The 20,541-nt window shown below is 36.6% G+C and overlaps 1 protein-coding gene across 1 annotated transcript in view; it reads right to left on the minus strand.

Annotated features, from left to right (window-relative positions):
• Positions 1-102: 102 nt before the first annotated feature.
• The window catches only part of LOC306804263 (uncharacterized protein), a gene marked incomplete at both ends in the record, with an annotated part of 31,364 nt that continues 10,925 nt past the window's right edge, over positions 103-20,541 (minus strand). The window contains 23 exons of the mRNA XM_079310589.1: positions 103-371; positions 1,636-1,824; positions 3,127-3,216; positions 3,301-3,379; positions 3,944-4,185; positions 4,795-5,352; positions 5,478-5,514; positions 6,644-6,679; positions 7,420-7,500; positions 8,138-8,206; positions 8,903-8,971; positions 10,345-10,413; positions 10,855-10,923; positions 11,974-12,042; positions 13,776-13,844; positions 14,279-14,347; positions 15,231-15,302; positions 16,017-16,085; positions 16,617-16,688; positions 17,901-17,969; positions 19,181-19,249; positions 19,335-19,403; positions 19,836-19,904. Of these exons, the coding sequence (XP_079166715.1) occupies positions 103-371; positions 1,636-1,824; positions 3,127-3,216; positions 3,301-3,379; positions 3,944-4,185; positions 4,795-5,352; positions 5,478-5,514; positions 6,644-6,679; positions 7,420-7,500; positions 8,138-8,206; positions 8,903-8,971; positions 10,345-10,413; positions 10,855-10,923; positions 11,974-12,042; positions 13,776-13,844; positions 14,279-14,347; positions 15,231-15,302; positions 16,017-16,085; positions 16,617-16,688; positions 17,901-17,969; positions 19,181-19,249; positions 19,335-19,403; positions 19,836-19,904 (2,553 nt within the window). The remainder of the gene's footprint in view (positions 372-1,635; positions 1,825-3,126; positions 3,217-3,300; positions 3,380-3,943; positions 4,186-4,794; positions 5,353-5,477; positions 5,515-6,643; positions 6,680-7,419; positions 7,501-8,137; positions 8,207-8,902; positions 8,972-10,344; positions 10,414-10,854; positions 10,924-11,973; positions 12,043-13,775; positions 13,845-14,278; positions 14,348-15,230; positions 15,303-16,016; positions 16,086-16,616; positions 16,689-17,900; positions 17,970-19,180; positions 19,250-19,334; positions 19,404-19,835; positions 19,905-20,541) is intronic.

Here is a 20,541-nt window from a genome sequence, read left to right on the forward strand (position 1 = left end):
CTGAGGGAGCCGCGCGCTCTCGGTAGTGCGGCCTTGGCGGTTTTAAAATAGCTGAGATGTGTCATTTTTAATTTGGAATGACTTGAAAACTGTATCCAAATTTTAATTGCAGCGCCCTACCACTTTCAAATTAAAAAGAATAAGAATCTTAAGAAAAAACGTATCCTTTGGTAGATCGTTACCTAAAACTTGTGCCTGGGTTGGCGAGGACCGTGTTGCACCCATCGGAAAATCGACGCAAGATGGATGAAATAAAGCAGCAGGCGAGAAGTGCCGCGGCCGCTCTGGCCCCTCAGGGGAGCGGCTGAGCGCTGGGGAAAGAGAGGGCGGAGGGAGTTTGGTTGTGTTGGTACGCTTGAAGTTACCATTCGCTCAGGGGGAAAAAAACCCCAAACCACAGAAATCCAACTGAAAATGATCAACGAGTTTCGTGTGCATAATCTGAGGTGTTTGGCTTTAAGGGCTGTAGCAGAAATCCAGTTACATTACCAGAAATATATGACATAGTGAGTGTAATTTAACTGTGAGGTGAGGTTTTAGTCCTGGAGTGGTACCATTATCCTTTTTCTGTCCTGGCAGTACAACCAGAAATGTTTTATTACAAATAAGCTTTAAAGTATATTAAATAATAGGAAATGCAACATATACAAGCAGACATAAGGGTAAAAAGCAGTATGCAGTGGCAGACAAACTGCTGTGTTTAACCTTTTAAACTAAGTTTAAATAGTTAACTAAGGAAGATGAAAATATTAAAATGCATTTAAAAATTAGACTTGGCTTTCAGAAGAGAAACACGTTGGAAGGACCGTTTTAGACATGAACTAACTCAACACAGTAATACCTGTTATTAGTATATTCACTCATAGAAATCTGTGTATGTGTTTTAACTGTAATTGTCATGGATCTTGGCTAGCTGATAAAAACTGAGGAGAGTTTACTGAAAAAAAAGGATGAAATGTACATGTGATGTGTTTAGGAAAGATGAGTAACTGAACCACCTCCCTGCCTTGTGACCCAGAGAGCACACAGGCCACAAGTAGATGCATTTCTTGTATTTATCTGTAATAGGTAGTACTCTGCACGTAATTTGGAAATTGATATTTTGTGCTTTAAATAGTAAAATACTTTTTGTGAGAACAGTTTCACGTAAAAGAAGTGAAGTTTTCATTGCAGAATCCATGCCAAATATCAGATTTCCATAACAAAAGGAAAAGAACTTACGTAATGATCAAGAATTGGTTTCCAAAGCAATATATGTAGCTTAAAATAAGGTCTAGTTAGTGATTCTACTAACTGATGGTAGTATTTAAAGATCTAGGTGAGGGAAGGGCAATTGCTATGGCAAATGCTACACTGGTCTTACTATAACTGAGTAAAAAAGCACTATTTGTACTCTTGATGCTGTTCACAATTTGCTATTTTGTCATAATCTCTATGCCATATCCTAAATGCTAGAAGTATTAAAATATACTTGCATAGGTAGACTTTTTTTTTTGTTAGTGAGCGTACAACTCCATATTAGCATTCTATAAATTAATTGTTTTTATTTTTGATACCGCTCTGGATACTTGACAAAAAAGCCAAACAATCAACAGCTTCATCCTTATCATTTTTAATGTAGAGACTAATTCCTACCTCCAGAATAAAGTACACAAGCCTGTCTACATTCCTGTTCAGACTCAAAGCGATTTGCGTTTCCATCGCAGCCACCGTACCAAAACTGAGCACAAGCGTTGGCTTGTTGATCGTAATACCATCTGATTGTGTAAACACGGCACGGCCCTTGATCGAGCCTTAGCTGGCACCGGACACCCACAGCACTCTCTAGAATAAAAAAAAAAGAGAGGAATAGAAACTATTCAGCTTGTGAAAGTCAATTGTATTCCGTAGATTTTACCCTTAAAACCCTTACTTTGTTTTACTTTTTTCTGTTAATCTTATACAATAGTGTGAGATTCACTTTTAATTCTAAAGATGTTAATATTGAAGGCAAGTTACTAGTGCATCTTAGTAGTCAAATAAACTGTTCCTTTACTAGCATGATACTAGTAATTCCAGAAATAATAGTATTATGGCTCCACATACAAAAAGCGCAAACAATATAAATATGATAATTTTGCAATACATTTTTTGAAATCTGATTACATGCAACCAGTCCTGTGAGCAAACTGAAAATGTAAGCCAAAGAGCTGTAAGCTAGTTGCATGTGCTGTATCCTTCTGCTGTGCATTAGTTTTCTTTGTGGTGTGGGAGAAGAGATATTAAGATACAGAGAAGAGTATAAAACTCTTGTCTTGCTTTTGTAAGATATTTGTGCTACTTATCTAATAAAATGGTAGTGGTTATGTACATAAGTTTGAATGTAAAACCCCTACAGAAATGGACTAGAGGACTATGACATACTATTCTAGTCTCACTCACTTCAATAATACCATGAGATAGAAAATAGTTTCCTGTGAAGTTTAATGTTGTGACTAATATCTTGTCACTTTTTGAAAAAAGCATTAGTGACAGAGACTGAATAAGTAATGTCACTGTTCCCAGGAAACATGGAAACATGTTTCTATTGTCCTCTTTTGCTGCTCCCATCATAATACTGTATTTCTGGAACAGAAAATGGTAAGCAAAATACATTTGGGCATTTCATATTAAAAAATCAACCCTTTAAGAATTCCACTGATTATTACGCTTAAAATGACAAAACATCTTTTTTTCCTATTGCTCCTCTGAAAGAGAAATACATTCTTTCTATTCAATTCTGAAATCACTATCTTTGTCTTTAATGAGGCCTCCTACCTCTGTAGATTGCCCCTCCTTGGCTGGTGAATGACCTGCTGACTGGTCCACTCCCAGTGAGCATTATGTTCTCTTTTTGATGCCCCTTAGGAGCTCCCTCTCAGGTTATAGACAACCTTGCTTTTGCTTTAAGTGGAGTGGTGGAATAGGGAACTTGGGAAGACAAGAACTGCAACTAGATCTGTTATAAAATCCTGACATGACTTCTATATCACAGACTCAAAATCCTTGGAGAATGGAACAAAATTACTCTGATTTAAAGCCTTTTAAAAAGTTAGTACCAGGTGAAGAGGAAAACAAATGGAAGACTAGTTATGATCTATAACCCACCGGGTCTTGGTGTGGGGCTTGCAGTTGAAAGAGATAGTGTCATCACTTTATTTGATGATGGTTGTTTAGATGACAATAATGGTAACACAGCTGCAGGTGAAAAGAAACAGAATGAGACATTGATTTTTCATCAGCCAAAAATGAAAATAAAGAAATGGGTGACAATAGAAATACCTCTAGTGTTTACTGTTAGAAGGGTTGGCTGTTTGTCTTCATCTTGTTCCTCTTCATAGGCTACAGGAGGTATGTTGGTCTGAAATAAGCATTTGATTATTTTTTGTTTCCAGACACTGTGAAGTGTTTGAAAATGAACAAGGCCTCCATGACTTGGGGTTTTTTTAATATTTTTCCTTTCCGTTTACCCTGACTCACTGTTAAGAACCAGAATTTTAACCACTTCTTGTTGGTTTACCAGGAAAGTTGTCGTACCTAAATGTGGGATAATTTTTTTAAATTGAGCTTTACAGAAGTTTATTTATAGACTTAAAATTATAATCTACAGTTGAGTTCAATTACTGTTCTTAGACTTAATTATAAGAGTGTAATTGCTTTTTTATATTATGATTCACACTGTGGCACAAATACTACTGTAATAAACAAAGGAATCCTTTTAACAGTATCAGGAATAAGCTATAGCTATTAGTTAATTTCCTGCATACAACATCAGAGCTCTATTCAGAACAAGCAGCTCTGAGCATACCAAGTTAAAGTACCTGTCCTGTAGAAAATTAAGAGAAATGGTACAAATTACATTAGGTGGCACAGAAAAATATATACTTTAAACTTCTGCTCATTAAAGCCTGCTGAATTTTCATACCGGAGCTAATGGTTGAGGAAGATGGCCAAGACTCAGAGGACTTTCTGTTGTAGATACTCCAAGTGTCTGTACTGAAAGTGATTGTCTATTAACATTGTTCTTCTGAAGTATGTAATGTAAAGAACTTGGAGATACTGAATGGAAGGACTGACCACTTATACTTGCACTATTTTCATTATGATTGTATACTAAGGTGCCATGTTCATCTTCACAAAATTGATTGACTAATTTGGACTCCAGAGCTGTTTAAAAAAAAAAAAAAAAAAAAAAAGAAAAGAACTTATAAGACTGAGAAATTCAATGTATTTTTAAAATTTGGATTACTTATATATGTCAGTAATACACGTATAATCCAGAACTCCTTTGAATTGTTTACACTCATGTAAGAAGATTATTCCTGACTCTTTGCAGTATGAATTTTTTGGTCACAAATTTGCCAGCATGTAAGTCCACATAAGGGTGTTCATCTAAGCTTAGTAACAGCTACTAGTTGGTAATGGGAAAAAACTGCTTATGTTGCTGTTGTGAATAACCAAGTGAAAACGGGTTGTTTCACCAGGGAAGTGAACAAGTAGCATTAATGACAGAGGGTATCATTCTGGTTTACAGTCAGCAGATTTTCAGTGCATGAGCACTTATCTTACAAAACTTGTTTAAGCAGCTGTTTCCCTAGACTGGGTGACATTCCCCCATTGGCACGTTGCCCCATAATGTAGCACCGTAAACAAAGGGGAATCTGTGGACTCCTATTACTTTGCAGCATCAAAACATGTCCACAAAGATAACACTTCTCCCCCACCCTGCCCCCTTGTGAGAAGCAACAAGGCAGAATAAAACTTCAATGAACACACCTGGGAGGGTGTTAAAGTCATCAATGACATACATGTGTTCTCTGTCTGGATCTGAAGCAATCAGATTTAGCTCACGCACAAACTCAGCCTGTGTTGGATCTGAAGTATTTGCGATTCCTATTGCGTACATTTCAATGTTTGCTGCATGAGCCTCTCGAACAACAAGCTGTAGATTTACAGCTTCTCTCTTATCTGTTTGGCCATCTGTTAGCACAATAGCTACTTTCCGCACCCCTGCTCGAGCACCAGAAAATCCTTCCTGGCTTGCTTTGCGGATAGCAGTTCCTGTGTAAGTGCCTTCTCCCATGTATTGCATTCTTCTAATTGCTCGCTTGACATCATGTCGGGTTGGATACTTGTTGAGACCAAATTCTAGCCGAACTTCTACACTGTACAACACAAGGCCAATTCTGGTAGCATTTCTGCCTACAGTTACTCTGTCTACTAAAGCAATTACAAAGTCTTTGATAATCTCAAAATTTTCTGGTCCCACCCTCTCAGAGCCATCAATCACAAATACAAGCTCCATAGGAATTTCCTTACATTTAGTACTGCAGCCTACAAAGGAAAAAGAAAAGAAACCCAATCAATGACTTGATTTGGCATGCTTTTGGAAAAGAGAAGAATGCAAATATAATGAAGGAAATATAGAATCTGAACATAAAGATTTACTGAGTCCTTACCACATATCTCTTTAATTAATTTAATTATATCTTCTCTCTGGATATGAAAAAAATTAAATATTAAAATATTTTACAACTTGCCTCTTTCAAGTGAGGTATAGTGTTGACACTAACAAAGATTATGTTTATAATTAATATTTGTGTCCTACAGTGACTTCGAAAAATCTCACTGTTTAACTTCCAGCCTTGTCCTTGGGAATGAGTTCCATATTTTACAATGAACTATTTCATATACATACAAGAATCAATAACCTGACAACAAGTTAACGTCTCTATCTAAAACAATTAACTCCTGTTATTTTAAAGAATGTCTTGTGATTAATAGGTTCTAATTAAAACTGAAGGAATGATTATTTTAGCATCTGAATAATATGATATTCCTTTTAAATGTACTAGGAGCAGTGAAATAGACTCATCTTTGGGAAGCATAGGATTGCTTGTAGTGAACTGACATATGCCAGAGCACCAGTATGGAATGGAATTGGGAGCTGTCAGCCCTGGTGTACTTGGCCCATTCTTATGCAGCCTTCATTAGCAGAAAACCCCAAAACTACTGCCTTCAGAGCTGTCTGTTCAGAAAAACTATAGCTTCTATGACATGTAAACAAAGTGTTTCTCAGTATTAGAGCAATTATTTATGTTTTTTGAAGTGGATGACAGAACTCAACTGGCATTGAGTTAGTCTTTCAATACAACCTTTTGCTACTGCTGCTCAGCTTCCATCATAAACCTTGGTAGTATTAATATACTCACTGACATACTTTAGTGAATTTGACTCAAGTGTGGTAAAGGCTTAGCAGAAATATAAATAAGTTCATAGCATGATAGACCATGACAAGTTTGAAGATCTTTGCTCTTTAGACTTTTAAATACTTGCATAGAAACCATTCCTGCAGCAAGTACACACCTTGGTGATCTAACACTAGCTATTAAAGAACAGAAAAATAGCAGAAAAATACTTAGCGTCACCAGGAACTTTTAATTCCATTTCAGCATAAAGTATATTAAAAAAACCCAGAAATCTTTGATTTGGTTTCTTTCTATATTATTACTGAGATGGCTTCTAATCAAAAAGCTCTTTCCAAAATAATTAAAAGGCTACATTTCATCTGATGGTGTTGTTTATGTCGTGCTGTAATGGGATTTAAATAATGGAATTTGCTTACTGTTAGGCCTTGGTCTCCCTTTGGTCCAGTTTTGCCCTGTAACAGTGATTGCTAATTAAGCTTTTGCAATTAGATAGTAACATTGTAATTCAGAATATAACTTCATCTGTACCATTATTAGAATAATATTTGACCAATAGGAAGTTAAACTAGAAAAAGTGTGCTTCTGATGCACATGTCCTGCTTCATGCATGTAGTACCTGGAACCTTCTGAGGTGGTTTATGGGAATTGGATGGCCTCAGGTCTCCCACTGAATCACTGATAGTCAGTTGTCTTTCAATGCTGTCCTAGTTTTGGTTGGGATAGAGCTCATTTTCTTAGCAGCTGGTTCAGTGCTGTGTTTTGGATTTACTATGGGAATCATGTTGACAACACACTGTTGTTTTGATTTTTGCTAAGTGCTGCTTATCCATAGTCAAGGACTTTTCAGATTCCCATGCTCTGTCAGTGAGAAGCTGCACAAGGAGCTGGGGGAGCATGGCCAGGCCAGCTGACCCGGACAGGCCAAGGGGACATTCCACAGCATGGGAGTGGCTGTGGAGTATTTTGTTGCTGGTTGAGATTAAACCATGATGACTGCCTTAAGGAAGAAACCACATTCCTGTGGGAAATGGGGTATCAAGTAAATATCTTATTTGTTCCTTTCAAGTTTTTGATAGTTTCAGTTTCTTAAGTGTTTCAGATTATATATAATTAAATAGAAAGAAGAACATGCAACCCAGCTTGGTTTTTGAGTGGTATAAGAAAACATCTGTGATAAACCTGAATTACTCACAGGTTCTCCAGATAAGCCAGGGTCACCCACATCACCTTTTTCTCCTTTTTTCCCCTTGTCACCTGTAGCTCCTCGATCTCCCTTTAAAACCATGGTGGGAAGCAGACAGAAAGTGTGAGTCAGTTTTTGTTACACTTTTCAAATTTCTCTCTAGTAGCCTTTGTTGAGTGCATTGCACATTAAGTTTGTGACATGAGTTAGAAATCTTTGTTAGAAATCATTTAAATAAATTAGTACTTTATGAATTTCGTTAATAACTTGTTGTATTGGCTAAGCATTTTTATGGGAAAAAATACCTGAAGTGATATGAACAATGAAACCTCTTAAATAACTACATGCAGACTAAGGGGTTTCATGGGATATTGCATGATGAAAATTATTATCCCTGCCTTAAAAAATAAGATAAAACTAGGGAAATAGAAAAGAAATCCAAGGGTGTCATTGGAATTAATAATGGGAATATCACTCTGGGAAACCTTTTGGCCCAGAAAAGGTGTTTGGCCTAGCAAACAGATGTATTAGCTCTTCTTGGTTTGATTTTTAGTAGACTATGGGACTTTGTACAGCCTTTGTACAATTTAATCTTCTAATGTCTGGGGCTCCCTTTACGTGGAATTCACATGCCTTCAATAAGAACTGACTGTAAAAGAGTATTTTGAGTGTGTTGGCTTCCATCTAGGGCATTATTTCACTATTATCTCTGATTTAGATATCATACCTTCTCTCCCAGAAGCCCATCTCCAGGGGGGCCTCGTGGTCCTGGCATTCCTTGAATACCTTGTTCCCCCTAATGATAATCCAGGTAGTGATATTAACCCTTCGTAATCATTCATCACACAGTAATTTAAAATGTTCAAAAAGAAAGTTATCAAACTGCATTTAACAAGGATCTTGAGACACTTGAGACAATTTAGTGTCTAACATATTTCTCAAATACTTCTTCAGTATAAAGATACACAATTTTGAAAACCCATATGATCATTATTTGATTTAATTTTAATTTGATTGTAATTTTAATTTTTCCCTCTCCATCCCGTTTTTTTCCTTCTCATTCTGCCTTTCTTATTTCTATCTTTTGAGTCTGTCTCATCTGACTGATGCCTTGGGTAAAAGTACATATTACAAGGAAAAATTAATAGTACACACAGATTCAGGATGAAGGCCTTTTCTCTACTGGAGAGAGTGGTAGTACGCAGAAGTAATTCAGACTTTTTTTGTGGGCATGAGAGTTGAAGGAGTAGTATTTTTAATTTTGTAAGTGTATCTTTAGCTGATAAAAGTTCATCCTTTCTCAACACACACATGCTTGGGCTAGTTTGCAGCAGTAGACAGAACATACTTTGCAGGTGCTCACATTATACTTCTCATTTTCTAGCCTGAGGCTCTCTTCATATAAGAAAAAATGTGAAATCTCCTTAACACTGTGATGGTCAGATTGACCACTCAACACAGGTTAAATATTGAAGACACTGCATCTTTTTACCTTAGTTCCTTGAATACCTTCACCAGGAGGTCCCAAAGAACCAGGTGGCCCTGGGCGTCCTGTGGTTCCCTAGAGAATGTTCATAATAAAAATACACAATAAATAGTTATACCACCATGTAATTTTTTGTCCTTCCTCTACCAAACATGTCTTTTTTATAAGTAGTGGGAATAAGATTGCTCTAGCTGAGAAAGACTCTTTTTGGCCTTTATCAGATTTTAAGAATTCAGTTTATACTTGAAAGGAGCCACTTTGCTTAATACTTGGTGAACATGAATCACCTTGCTGATAGAGATATACACTGCATTGAAGGATGCATTGTATTGTGGGACATTGAGGACTGAATTAAAATTTAACAGAACATTATTAGTTTTTGTCTTTTACCACCATTACACAGTAAGACCTCTATGTATACATACTAATGTGGCATTGCAAATAAACACTTGTTGCTAATTTAGAAGTTAATTTTAAGTAGAACCATAGAAAAAATGTTCCCATTCCATCTTATTCACAGGAAGCAATTTAAAACCACAAAGTACATATTAATTTTACATCTATAGTGCTATTCTAGCGTCCCTGCATGAAATTCTCAGTTTTCTCATTTGTAAGGATCTCGTGCACATGTTGTTCCTTGGGACTAGTACTGCCTGAGGTGGTGCTTCACAACTGCTTTTCTCTGGACTCCGCCTTCCTGCCATTGGGAAATTAATCTCAGGGACCAAAAAGCCACAGTGTGCAGGTAACCTATTATTATGTTGCATACTCTTTGCATTTGATGTTGTTAAGTTCCTTTATGTTTACATTCAAACCTGTTCTTTTGTATCCAACAGACTTCTGAAACAGATGTAGGAGCATAGAAGTTTCCAGTTTGGGAGGTTTCACAGTGAAAATTGCTTTTTATAGTTACAGTTATTTTCAGGCCTTTGTTATGGTTAAAAAATAATTATAAAAATAATCCTTTTTGCAGGGATCAATCTTCATACTGGTTATGTGATGATTATTTTATTTATACAGTAGAAAAGATGAATTAAACCCAGAAGAACTCAACTGTATTGCCTATAGCTGTAACAATAGAATAGGCAAGACATACTAAGTGCTTGCCCAGCCCTTAATTCTGACCAGTGCTGAGTCTGAAGAAATTTTTGCCACTCACTTGCAGCTAATGTCTGCAGGAACTAAATGTTTTGTCACTGATCTTCACTGCAAGGTTATCACCTTATCATTTATCATATGCAACCACAAGGAGGCTATGGTTTTGATATAGTAATCAGAAATATTTTTGATTTTCCACAAAATAAAGATTATTTGGTGGATTAGTTGTTTCCAGTGAAGACAGAAAATATGTAGATGTCTATGTGTAATCGCACATTTTTATAATATACTTCCCCCCACTGTGTTTTAGAGATTAGACAAAGAGAGATATAATTGTTTAAATATCTTACTTTTGGTCCTGGTAGGCCTTTTCCTGGGGGTCCAGGGGGGCCAAGTGGTCCTCTACTACCAGGATCACCCTGAAAGTCCATACTTTAAGAAATAAGTAGTGAATACCAAAGTTTAATTTATCTCTAGAATTCTAAGCATCTGTTATATGCAAATGGAACAAAGAGAACTACTGAACTGCACTGTGGAAGTCCAAACAATGCTAACCCAAGGATATTGCTGGCAGGGCAAGAAGGTTATTTGGGATAACTGGTGGTTGGTGGTCTAAACATATACAAGTCAATTATGCAGTTACACAGGAATTACAATTCCCATATTATAAAATGAACTCCAGGTTGCCCAAACCAAAAAACCCCTAACAAATCTAAATGAGAAAAAATCTTTTATATACTGAGAAGAAAGCTATAGCTGGATTAAATAGGTATTCTGACCATCACCTGTAGGTAGGAATTGTATCTCTATGAAGTAGATTATACACAAGCATTTGCTATTCTAGAAGTTAAAGTCTGTACCTTAGGTCCTGGTAGTCCAACTCCCTCTGGGCCTTGTTCACCGGGAATCCCAGGGAGGCCTGGCAAGCCCTGAAATTGTACGCACAGAACATAAATTTAATTTGCAGTGGCATGCTTTGACTACATGCATTTGTTAATATTTATATGATAGTATCTTGACTATATTGTCTCTTAATGGGATCACTGTGATCTACAGCTGGTTGAACTTTACTCTGATATGCCAGAAGTAGTGTCAGTAGCATTTGCATGTGTCTTGCATGTCATGCAGGGGGTTGAATGTGTTTGAAGGTAGAGGAGTCTCATCCACAGAAGCAGTTCCAGAAGCAGCTCTTCATTGGGTTTGTACAAAAATATCAGAAAGTATTATAAATCAATTTCTAGTTTCCATGTTGATATTTGTTAGTTTTTGTTCCTCAGTGTGGCAAATGCAAGCAGTTTTGCTGTTGTCTTTAGCATAGGCAAATGCCAAGTATGTGTGATCCAAACTCCCTGCCTGTAGCCAGCAATCTTTCAGAGACTTCCTCGCTGCATAGGCAGGTACCTGCCAGGGCTGGTGGAGCAGGCTGATGAGCAGACTGGATCTGTGAGGCCAACCTTGCACACATGTGCAGGGAAGGGATAGGAAGGAGCCTTTTCTCTTTGCATCCTTTTTGCAGGGATTGGTTATATCTGCCAATAACGGCCTCTGGAAAGAGTAGTTCTGGCTCTTTGCACAACAGTTTCTTTTGTAGTGGTTCTGGGATGTATTTGGACCCAGCTGCTTGGCTAGATTGTATTTTCCTGTTTGGGAATAAATTTTGTAGGGTTGGGCAGATAACAGGACCCTACATGAAGGTTTTGGGGGAACTGATTGAAACATCAGTGACGCTTTGGAAAAACAGAAACCACTTGGAATATTACAGTTACAGTGTGTAGTCAAGACAAATGGAGGACAGGGATGATCTTTCAGAGGGAGCTTTCATTTTTTTCTGTGCTGTAGTGCATTTCCACAGTTGAGGAGTTTTAGGCTTTTTAGGCTTTTTTAGACCATCTTCTAGCATGTCAGACATGGAGGATAATCCCTTAGGTGTAGCACTTACTTCTTCCCAGTTCACATAAAAGAAAAATCTATAAACTTACAGGTGGGCCAGGATAACCATCTCCTTTTTGTCCAAAGGGCCCAGGGGGTCCTGGAAGGCCTTGGTCACCCTGGTGAAGGCAGGAAAAACAGCTGAGTGAATGCCAAGATAATTGCTAGCAGGAAATTATCCATGCAAGTGAAACTTACTTGGCAAATATACTGTAATTTAATTTTATCTGTCTGTCTATTGACTAATGTATTTTACTATGTGAATTATTATTATTTTAGGTAATTAATGTGAATTACATTTAATCCTGGACTAAACAGTGACATTTAATAGTGCTCATGATTTATAGGACCTCTGACTCTTAAGTCAGTAATTTTAATATTTTTCAAGAGCTCTGTCATCATTTGTGGCCTACATAAAAAAAGAAATTACTTTAGTTGCATTTCCCATATATTTGTCATAATTTGTTTTAGAATTGTATTTTTCTATGATGCTGTGGAATCTCATTAAAGCTTTTGAATATAACAGGATCTTCCTATGGGAAATATACAACTAAACTTCTTTCATGGATCCAGACAGCTAGAGTATCTCAGGAACAGATTTACCAAGAAAACTCAGAGGACCTTTAAACCTCCCAGCTACACTGGAGGGTGAAGTGAATTGCTCAGTTGCAATAGAATGGATGATTAAGATTGCATTTGTTCCTGTAGCTACCCAAAATATGGGCATTTAAAACAGTGGCAAGAAAAGACCCATGAAAAAATAATTTTTAAAAATTAGATGTATAAAGCTTTACCCTGTATGGTTGTGTGTCTAAGAACTAAGCAAAAGCAGGGCCACTAATGCTGACAAAAACAGCAAAAATGAAGAACACAGTCATGGAAACATGTAGTATTGCCCAATTGAAAGAGCTTTAGCGGGCTCAAGGCTGAGGGAGAGACACTTGTAACTCTGAGTGAAGGATGTGCTTCCAGTTGATTAATTCATGTTAGATCCCCAGAAATGGGACAACATGAATTTCTCTGAATTAGCTGGACTATACCAGAAAATTATGTGAATCCATCAGCATAATCTCCTTCTGATGAAAATAAATGTAAAAATCTTGAAAACCATTGACTGGTCAAAAAGGTATAGAGATTGTCACATGTTTCTCATGCTTCTGTTACTCTGTTCAGTTCACTCAAAGAACAAGGGATTAGAGATGTATTCGATAGTAATGTTAAACTCATTAAGAAAGAAGGTGGGGGCGGGGCAGGCAGGATCCAGTATGTTTGGAAAAATGCAGCTTTATATGTCCTGAGTTTCTTGGTCTTCAAACAAAATCTTTTCTGGAATGAAGAGTGGCTTATGAAAGTTGAATCTAGGTACCACTGAGGCAGTACTAGAAAAGTGGTAGATGAAAGCCATTAGAGATTAGCTATTCACTATTAGCTATTATATAATAAGCTATTAGCTATACTTATGTTCTTGTTACACTATTACCCGGTGTCAATGGTATGAATGAAGCAAAGGAGCCTGGCTGAGAAAAATTAACTGCTTGCTAATTAACACATAGGCTGATGTAAGCAGGGTTAGTAGGGTGCTCTCTCTCACTCAGTTAGAAACAGTCATTCTTCTCCTGGTTGTCTGCCATCTGAAAGCTTACTGTTCACACTCTGGAGGCTTGACCATCCATGGTTTTCCAACTCTGCAAATCCTTATACTGCCAGAGTTGTAGGACACACACGTCAAGAACTGTGGAACATTTCAGTGGAAAACTGGGGCCATCCTGGGAGATTTGTTGTTGCTTCACTGAAATCCTCCTGCCTTATTTTACAGTTGTATCAGAATTTAGTTTAATAATTCAGCAGCTACCTTTGGCCCAGGAAGCCCAAAACCTGGTTCTCCAATTGGCCCAGCAAGACCAGGTAGCCCAATGTCACCCTGCAATGAAGAAAATTAATCCTCTGGTTAGATATATTATTAAACAGCACAGGCTGTGGGTTTCTTTTATACAAATTCATATATTATGAACACAACAAGCTAATTTTATTTATTGGTATTGCAAACATTAAACAGTAAAAGCATAAATAAAATTGAAAGATTAAATAGAAAAAATACAAAAAATAAACAAAAGTATTTTGATATCCAGGGTTATTCAAAATAAAGAAATTAACAAAGGTAGCCACACCTCAAGCTGTCATACAATTAATATCAGGGCACAGTGGTAACTAGACTGAATACAATCACTGTTCATAGGAAAGAAGAAGTTTTAGTTGATCTCATAAGACTGGAATTGTTTACACAAATATTAACATAGCCTACTTCAGTTTTCATTCTGGTTTTCTAAGCACTAGGAGATGGAATGTGGATGATACCTTTGGTCCAGGCACAGATCTTCCAGGAGGGCCTGGCATTCCAAGACGTCCTGGTGCACCAGGCTCCCCCTGCAGTGAAGGTAGGAGAGAAAAAACAATGGATTTCTCAGAAAATGAGTATGACCATTGCATAGAGAAAATATTTATGCAACAATTTACATTTAATTCCATGAAAATTCTATTAGAATTTATAGTAAGTTATTCTATGCAGAGATCAATCTATTTGGAGAACTGATAACAACCATATTCTGTTTTCTCCATGGAAGTGATGTTCTTCTCAGTCACTGAATAAACATGTTTTTAGAAGTCCCTTTCTTTTCTTTAAGACTTGGTGCACCCCATACAGTGCTCAGGACACTCTGCCCAGCTGTGTAGGCATACTGAAAGCATATATAAATTTCTGTTAGAATTGATTTTTTAAAACGTCTCTTTTGGTGTACTTTTTAACCTCTTCTTCCTTTTTTGTGGAAACACTCTTGTGTGTATCCATAGTGAAAGAATAAGAAACTGAGGAGAAACCTGGAGTAGCTCTTATCTCACTTTCAGTAAGTACTGAGCATTTTAACAGAAACTCCCAAATCCATAAAAGAATATCAGTCATGAGTCAGTGCAAGGGAAAATAAAGTCCTGACATATATTTATTTATTTATAATACATTTATAATACATTTATTTATATCTTCTCAAATATTTCAGTATAGAAATACCAGTATATACCTTTACTTTTTCCAAACCAACAGGGAAGCAATATAGTAAATGCAAAGGTTTTTTAAAAACACTGCTAGATGTATATAGGGATCATGGTGATTCTTGCTAAGAGAAACCTTTGCTGAACATTTTTGAAATTATTTTTTTATGAAGCAAGTTCATTCTGCAACAGTTGTTTCTGAGATCTGGAACAATGTACAGCTTTGGGAGACTATTTTACACATGTAACATAGTAATAAACTCACTTTAGCTCCAACAGGTCCAGGCACTCCTGTTGCTCCTGTTAATCCACGTATTCCTCTCTGTCCTTGATCTCCCTACAAAAATGAAAAAGACATGTCACACATGCCAAATAATTTAAGAATATATTAACTGAAATAAATTGTAAATGTCAGTGAAAGAAAGCAAACTTCTATTTGTAGGTGGTGCACATGAGCTATTCCTATTGCCTTCATTGGCAAGTCAGTTAATTCTGCTCAGTGACTGTCCTGTTTTGGATTTATACAATTAAAATGACATAGATTTCTTCTGAAATTAAATAAACTGGTTTCCACAGAATACTGTGAGAAAAATAAAAGCCAAAAGGAATCTTAAAGTTAAAAAATCTTAAAGTTTAAAATCTTAAAATTGAATAATTGCGGCTGAAAAGGAAGTTATTACATTAGAAAATATACTAAGAAAAATAATCAAAACAAGAAAATATAGTTCACTTGTTAGTACTCTTTTTTTTTTTTTTTTTAATTTGAAGGCAAGTAGAGCAAATCAGTTGATCACAATGCCTTGTCTGATTGACCAGAAAAGCTAAGGATTGTATAAAGTTCTAAAGGGAAAACTGCTGTTCAAGCATATTACTAGACTGTAATAATTACAACAAAAATGAAACAATTATAAGTCCAGAATAATATAGTTTTTGTTACTTATATCAGGCAAAAAAAAAGGAAAAAAAAAAAAAAAGAAAAAAAATGGTCTTTGACAAACCCATTCCTGGAACACTACAATTTTGAGTGACACCTTTAGTAGGCAATCCTCACCTTTTCCCCCTGTATTCCAGTTCCTGGAGAACCTTCAGGCCCTCTAAGACCAGGCAACCCTGGTTCACCCTTGAATAGAAAAATCAAAGGAGAGTTTCAGAGCACTGCGTGGACAATGGTGAAAGATGAACTTTGTATTCGCTTGAATAAGTTCAATAAAATCATAGACCTTTTAGAATCAACTACAAAACTCCCACTGATGACAGGTGTGTCCAGGGTTTTTTTCCCATATTCAGATGCAAGCACTGTACCAACTCCATGTGGAATGCACGAAGTAGCACATTTCCACATTTCCTTAGCTGAACACTCTGAGTATATAAACTTAAATAATGGGGTTTTTGAATCTAAGAAAAAACACAGTCGGAAGGCCATGAAAGCTTGCCATAGCCATTTTGGTGGTTCCCCTTCTGACTTGCAGGCCATTTAATCAATTCCTAAAAAACTATATTTGAAAGAGATTTTTTTTTTTTTTCTGAAAAAAATGTGGTACTTTCCCCTTGTTCATGAGCAGTCTCTCTTTCAGGTTTGGGTGTCAGCACAGGGAGAATAATAGCAGTGCTTGGGGTGAAGCAGATAGATTGGAGAGAGAGATGAACCAACCTTTCGTCCAGGGGCTCCATCTTCTCCTGGAAGACCAGGAAGACCTGCCAGTCCTGAAGGCCCTGGATCACCCTGACATCAGTAAAAAGTAAGTTCTTCTATTAAATGCAGAACTTGGTACTATTCCTTCTCTGAATTGAGGAAGTCTATTTAATTTTTTTTCTTAAACTTTGAGTATATTTTTAGAAAATATTTATGCATATGAACTGAAGATTTGTCTTTTTCTATAAAGACAGTTCTCATTACTTGGCACTATGCTATTTTCTGATTATTTTGAACTGTGCATTTTATCTATGTAATTAAAATTATTAGCTATTAATGATTCAACTTACTAAAAAATAATGCTATCATTTAATTAAGTGGAGCTATTTGAAGTATTCGAAGCTATTTGTGACACAGTGATTGACATCTTGCTGATGAATATCAACGCAAATCAATTAATGTCAGTGGAATTATCATAGTCCTATTTATGTAAGATTCAAGACCCTGGCCTGATTTTAGATTAAGTGGGATAATTTAGGGTCAAATGGGTTCAATCAGCATTAGTGTATTTTGTGAAATTAAAGAGAGAAATTGAATAATTTATTTTCTTTTTCAGTCCCTGTCACAAATCCCTAGCAAGAGCAAAGCCAGGACAGCCTTGTGCCTTTCCACTGTCACAAAAGTACTTTTTCATCTCTTCCCATATTGTATGTAAATCTGGCTGTTAATGACATAGGGACTGGGTACTATTTTGGGCACTTCAGTGCTAAAGTAATCTGCTTACAGCTTCCTCTCCTCTTAGCAACTCAGTGTTCTTTCTGTCCACCTGCTTGTTTCTCATATGAAGGTGTGAGGATGTAGCTGCTCTGTTTCCATCATATTGATATTCATGTGAGAAGGGAAGGAGCAGGACAATAGCCGCTGTTCAGGTCTTTTTTTCACCTCTCTGGTTACAGGGTAGCTTACACTTGGGATTGCAAGTTCTGGCAGCTGTTTAAAATTCTAGGTGGTTTTCTGGACAGAGCTGTAGGTGAGCTGTGTGCAATGATGACTTGAACATGAGCCAGGCAGGTGGAAATTTCCAGTTAGCATAAGTCTTACTGTATTTTTACAGAACAGCGGTATTTAAAATGCTGCCATATCTGGAGGTTATTGAAAGTCAGGGTTAAAAATTCAAAATACTAAGAAACTAAATTTTATTTCTAACTGGTTTTATGTGGCTTCAGAAAGGATACTTAGGAAATATAAATGTATAATCTAAATTAATAAATAGATTAAATAATTTCTCTATTAACAATGTACCTTAGAACCAGGTTCTCCAATACCCCTTTCTCCTGGCACTCCAGTCTCTCCTGGCAAGCCTTGATCACCCTTAAACAGATATTAGTTTTTAATGCATTATTATGAAAACTATAAAAGCATATGCTTCATTGCTTAAATTTTAAGAAAGGTTAGTGTGATATTATCTGTAGTAAGATGTGTTGAACCCTTGGTCACAAAGACTGGGAATTTGCCACCTGTTTTGGGCTCTCACCAAAGAGCTGTTGATGGAAATTATTAATGTTGTAAATCTATATTTATATTATATTATATATATATATATTGTATTGCTTATATTATATAGATATAAATCTATATGTCCCCAGGAATCTTTCCTGCCAAAAAGCTGGTATTTCAGGAGCATATATGACATCCACAGACAATTAATTCTTTTTTTTACTTTTTAGCAGTGGCAAACATATCTCTGCACAATTACTTAAAATGTAAGAGGAGATACTTGATACTGCAAAATTATTTACTTTTCAAAAACGCTTGACCCACTTACACCTCTAGTTCCTTTATATGATGCTTTAATAGCCTTCAGTAATTCAGAACTTTGTGACATTTTTCAGGAAATGACTTTAAATCTCCATTCCAAACACCTCTAGGGCAATGTTTTTCATTAACAATTCTGTATTTTGCAAATCAGTTAAGGCTAAATTATTCTGACAGTTTTTCTTCACAGAAAGTAGTCTTCCTTACACCTTGGACATTTTTAACATATAGATAGTAGATATATAAATTCAGGTGAGACAATAAGTGGCAGAAGTTGCAAGGAAGGCAGTCCATCTCTAATATATCTACGTATATATTTTTCTAGAATGGAAACAGTACAGTGAGAATAAAATTGGGAAGGTCCTCTGTTTCAAGTGCAACTATTTTTTGTAACAAATTTACTGCACCTCCACCTGATATGAAGAAAGTGCAAGCTTAAGGCAGACAAACCCTCTCAGTGGAAGTGTATCAGGCAAAGTGCAGCTCATTGTTTGGTACGTGGTACCTGAGAGCTTCTGTGTGAATCAAACAAAATCCTAAATAAATAGCCATGGGATTAGTTTACCATGGCTTTTCAGAGGGGTATGATCTGCTGTACAATTTATAATATTAATATAGAAAATATTTTCCTGCATCTATGTCAATACTTACATTGGTGTTCAGCCATCCAGTGTAATTTGGATAAGTATAGAGACAGACCATTTCTTGATCACAAAACATAACAGTGAAAACAGCACAGTAGCTTTTATATCAGAAGATTCCCTGACCTTTGGTCCAGGTATCCCCTGTCCTGGTAGACCTCTAGAGCCAGGCGGTCCTTTTGGGCCCTCCACTCCCTAAGAAGAGTAGTTAAGCAATTATTAAAAATGAAATAGTCTCTGTTACTATACACTGAAGTGTGTGGTAAGGGAAAGATTGTACCTTTTCTCCTTGTATTCCAATTCCAGGTAATCCAACTGGTCCCGGTAAACCAGGAGGACCACATTCACCCTGGCAAACAAAGTACAGTTGCTTAGCTGTGTAAAGATACAGAAACAATCTGGGACAGCTCCCATGCTAGTCAGTACATGTTGACTTAGCTTCTCTTTGAAGTCAGTAAAGCTGGGGATCTGACCTTTTATCTTTCATACATGCATTTATTCCCCGCTGGTTCAGCTGCAAACAACTTCTAGTCTCTTTTCTCCCTTTTTAAACCTTAACTTTCACACATAATCTAATGCTTTTTCTAATATCTCCTATTTTTGTATAAGGAGATGTTAAAATTGGTTGGGAGAATTTATTGAGCATAAATCTCAACTAAATACCACATTATCCAGTGTCTTTTATGGGTTCCTTGCTCCTTTTGTACTGAGTATCAACCCTGTATTCCCTGTATTAGATTTATTTGCACTCCATTAATCTCCTGGTGTATTTATTGCTCACCTTTTCACCTTTTATGCTGATGCCTGGAAGTCCACGAGGGCCTTTTGGTCCATCAAAGCCACGGTCTCCCTACATGAAAAAATAGTAAGTTGCTAATTGTGGAGACACACAGCTGTTCTCTCTGAAGTAACTAGAGACAGTGTTTGCTCTGTCATCATGAAAACTAAAATGAAAAGAACCAGAAAACTGCTCCAGGATCTGTGTTCCAGGATACCAAAGAGATTATATTTTCAAAAGAGTTTGCCCTGCAATTTGAAATTGCTGATGAAAGAGCTGAACAAGCTTCTTTTTTATCTTTCTGCCCACCTCAATTACTCAAGGTCCTGTTCTGCTTCCTCTCAAATCAATGGCAAAACCACAACTGATTTAAATGTCTGCAGGACTGAGTATTGAGACTAACTAAAAAGTGAATTCTGCTTATTTTTCTAATGGGTTAATTCCATTAAAGTGAAGGTCAATCTCATTGAAGTGAAGTTATGAGGATCTGGCTCTCACTTAGCATTTGCCAGAATTGACCAGGTTGACTGTATTGTTGTAGAAGTCTATTTGTAAATGTCATTGTCTTTGTAAATGTTCGTTTACTAACAGTGGTCTTGAGGAAAGTGCCAGTTACTAATTAAGGTACAAATATTGTGCTTTCCTGTACTTCTCTTAATAAGACACGTAGAGGCAGATGTTAGATTGTATACATTGTCAAAAATCACCC

Source organism: Erithacus rubecula (genome assembly GCF_903797595.1).
Source record: "Erithacus rubecula genome assembly, chromosome: 8".
Lineage (NCBI taxonomy): Eukaryota > Metazoa > Chordata > Aves > Passeriformes > Muscicapidae > Erithacus > Erithacus rubecula.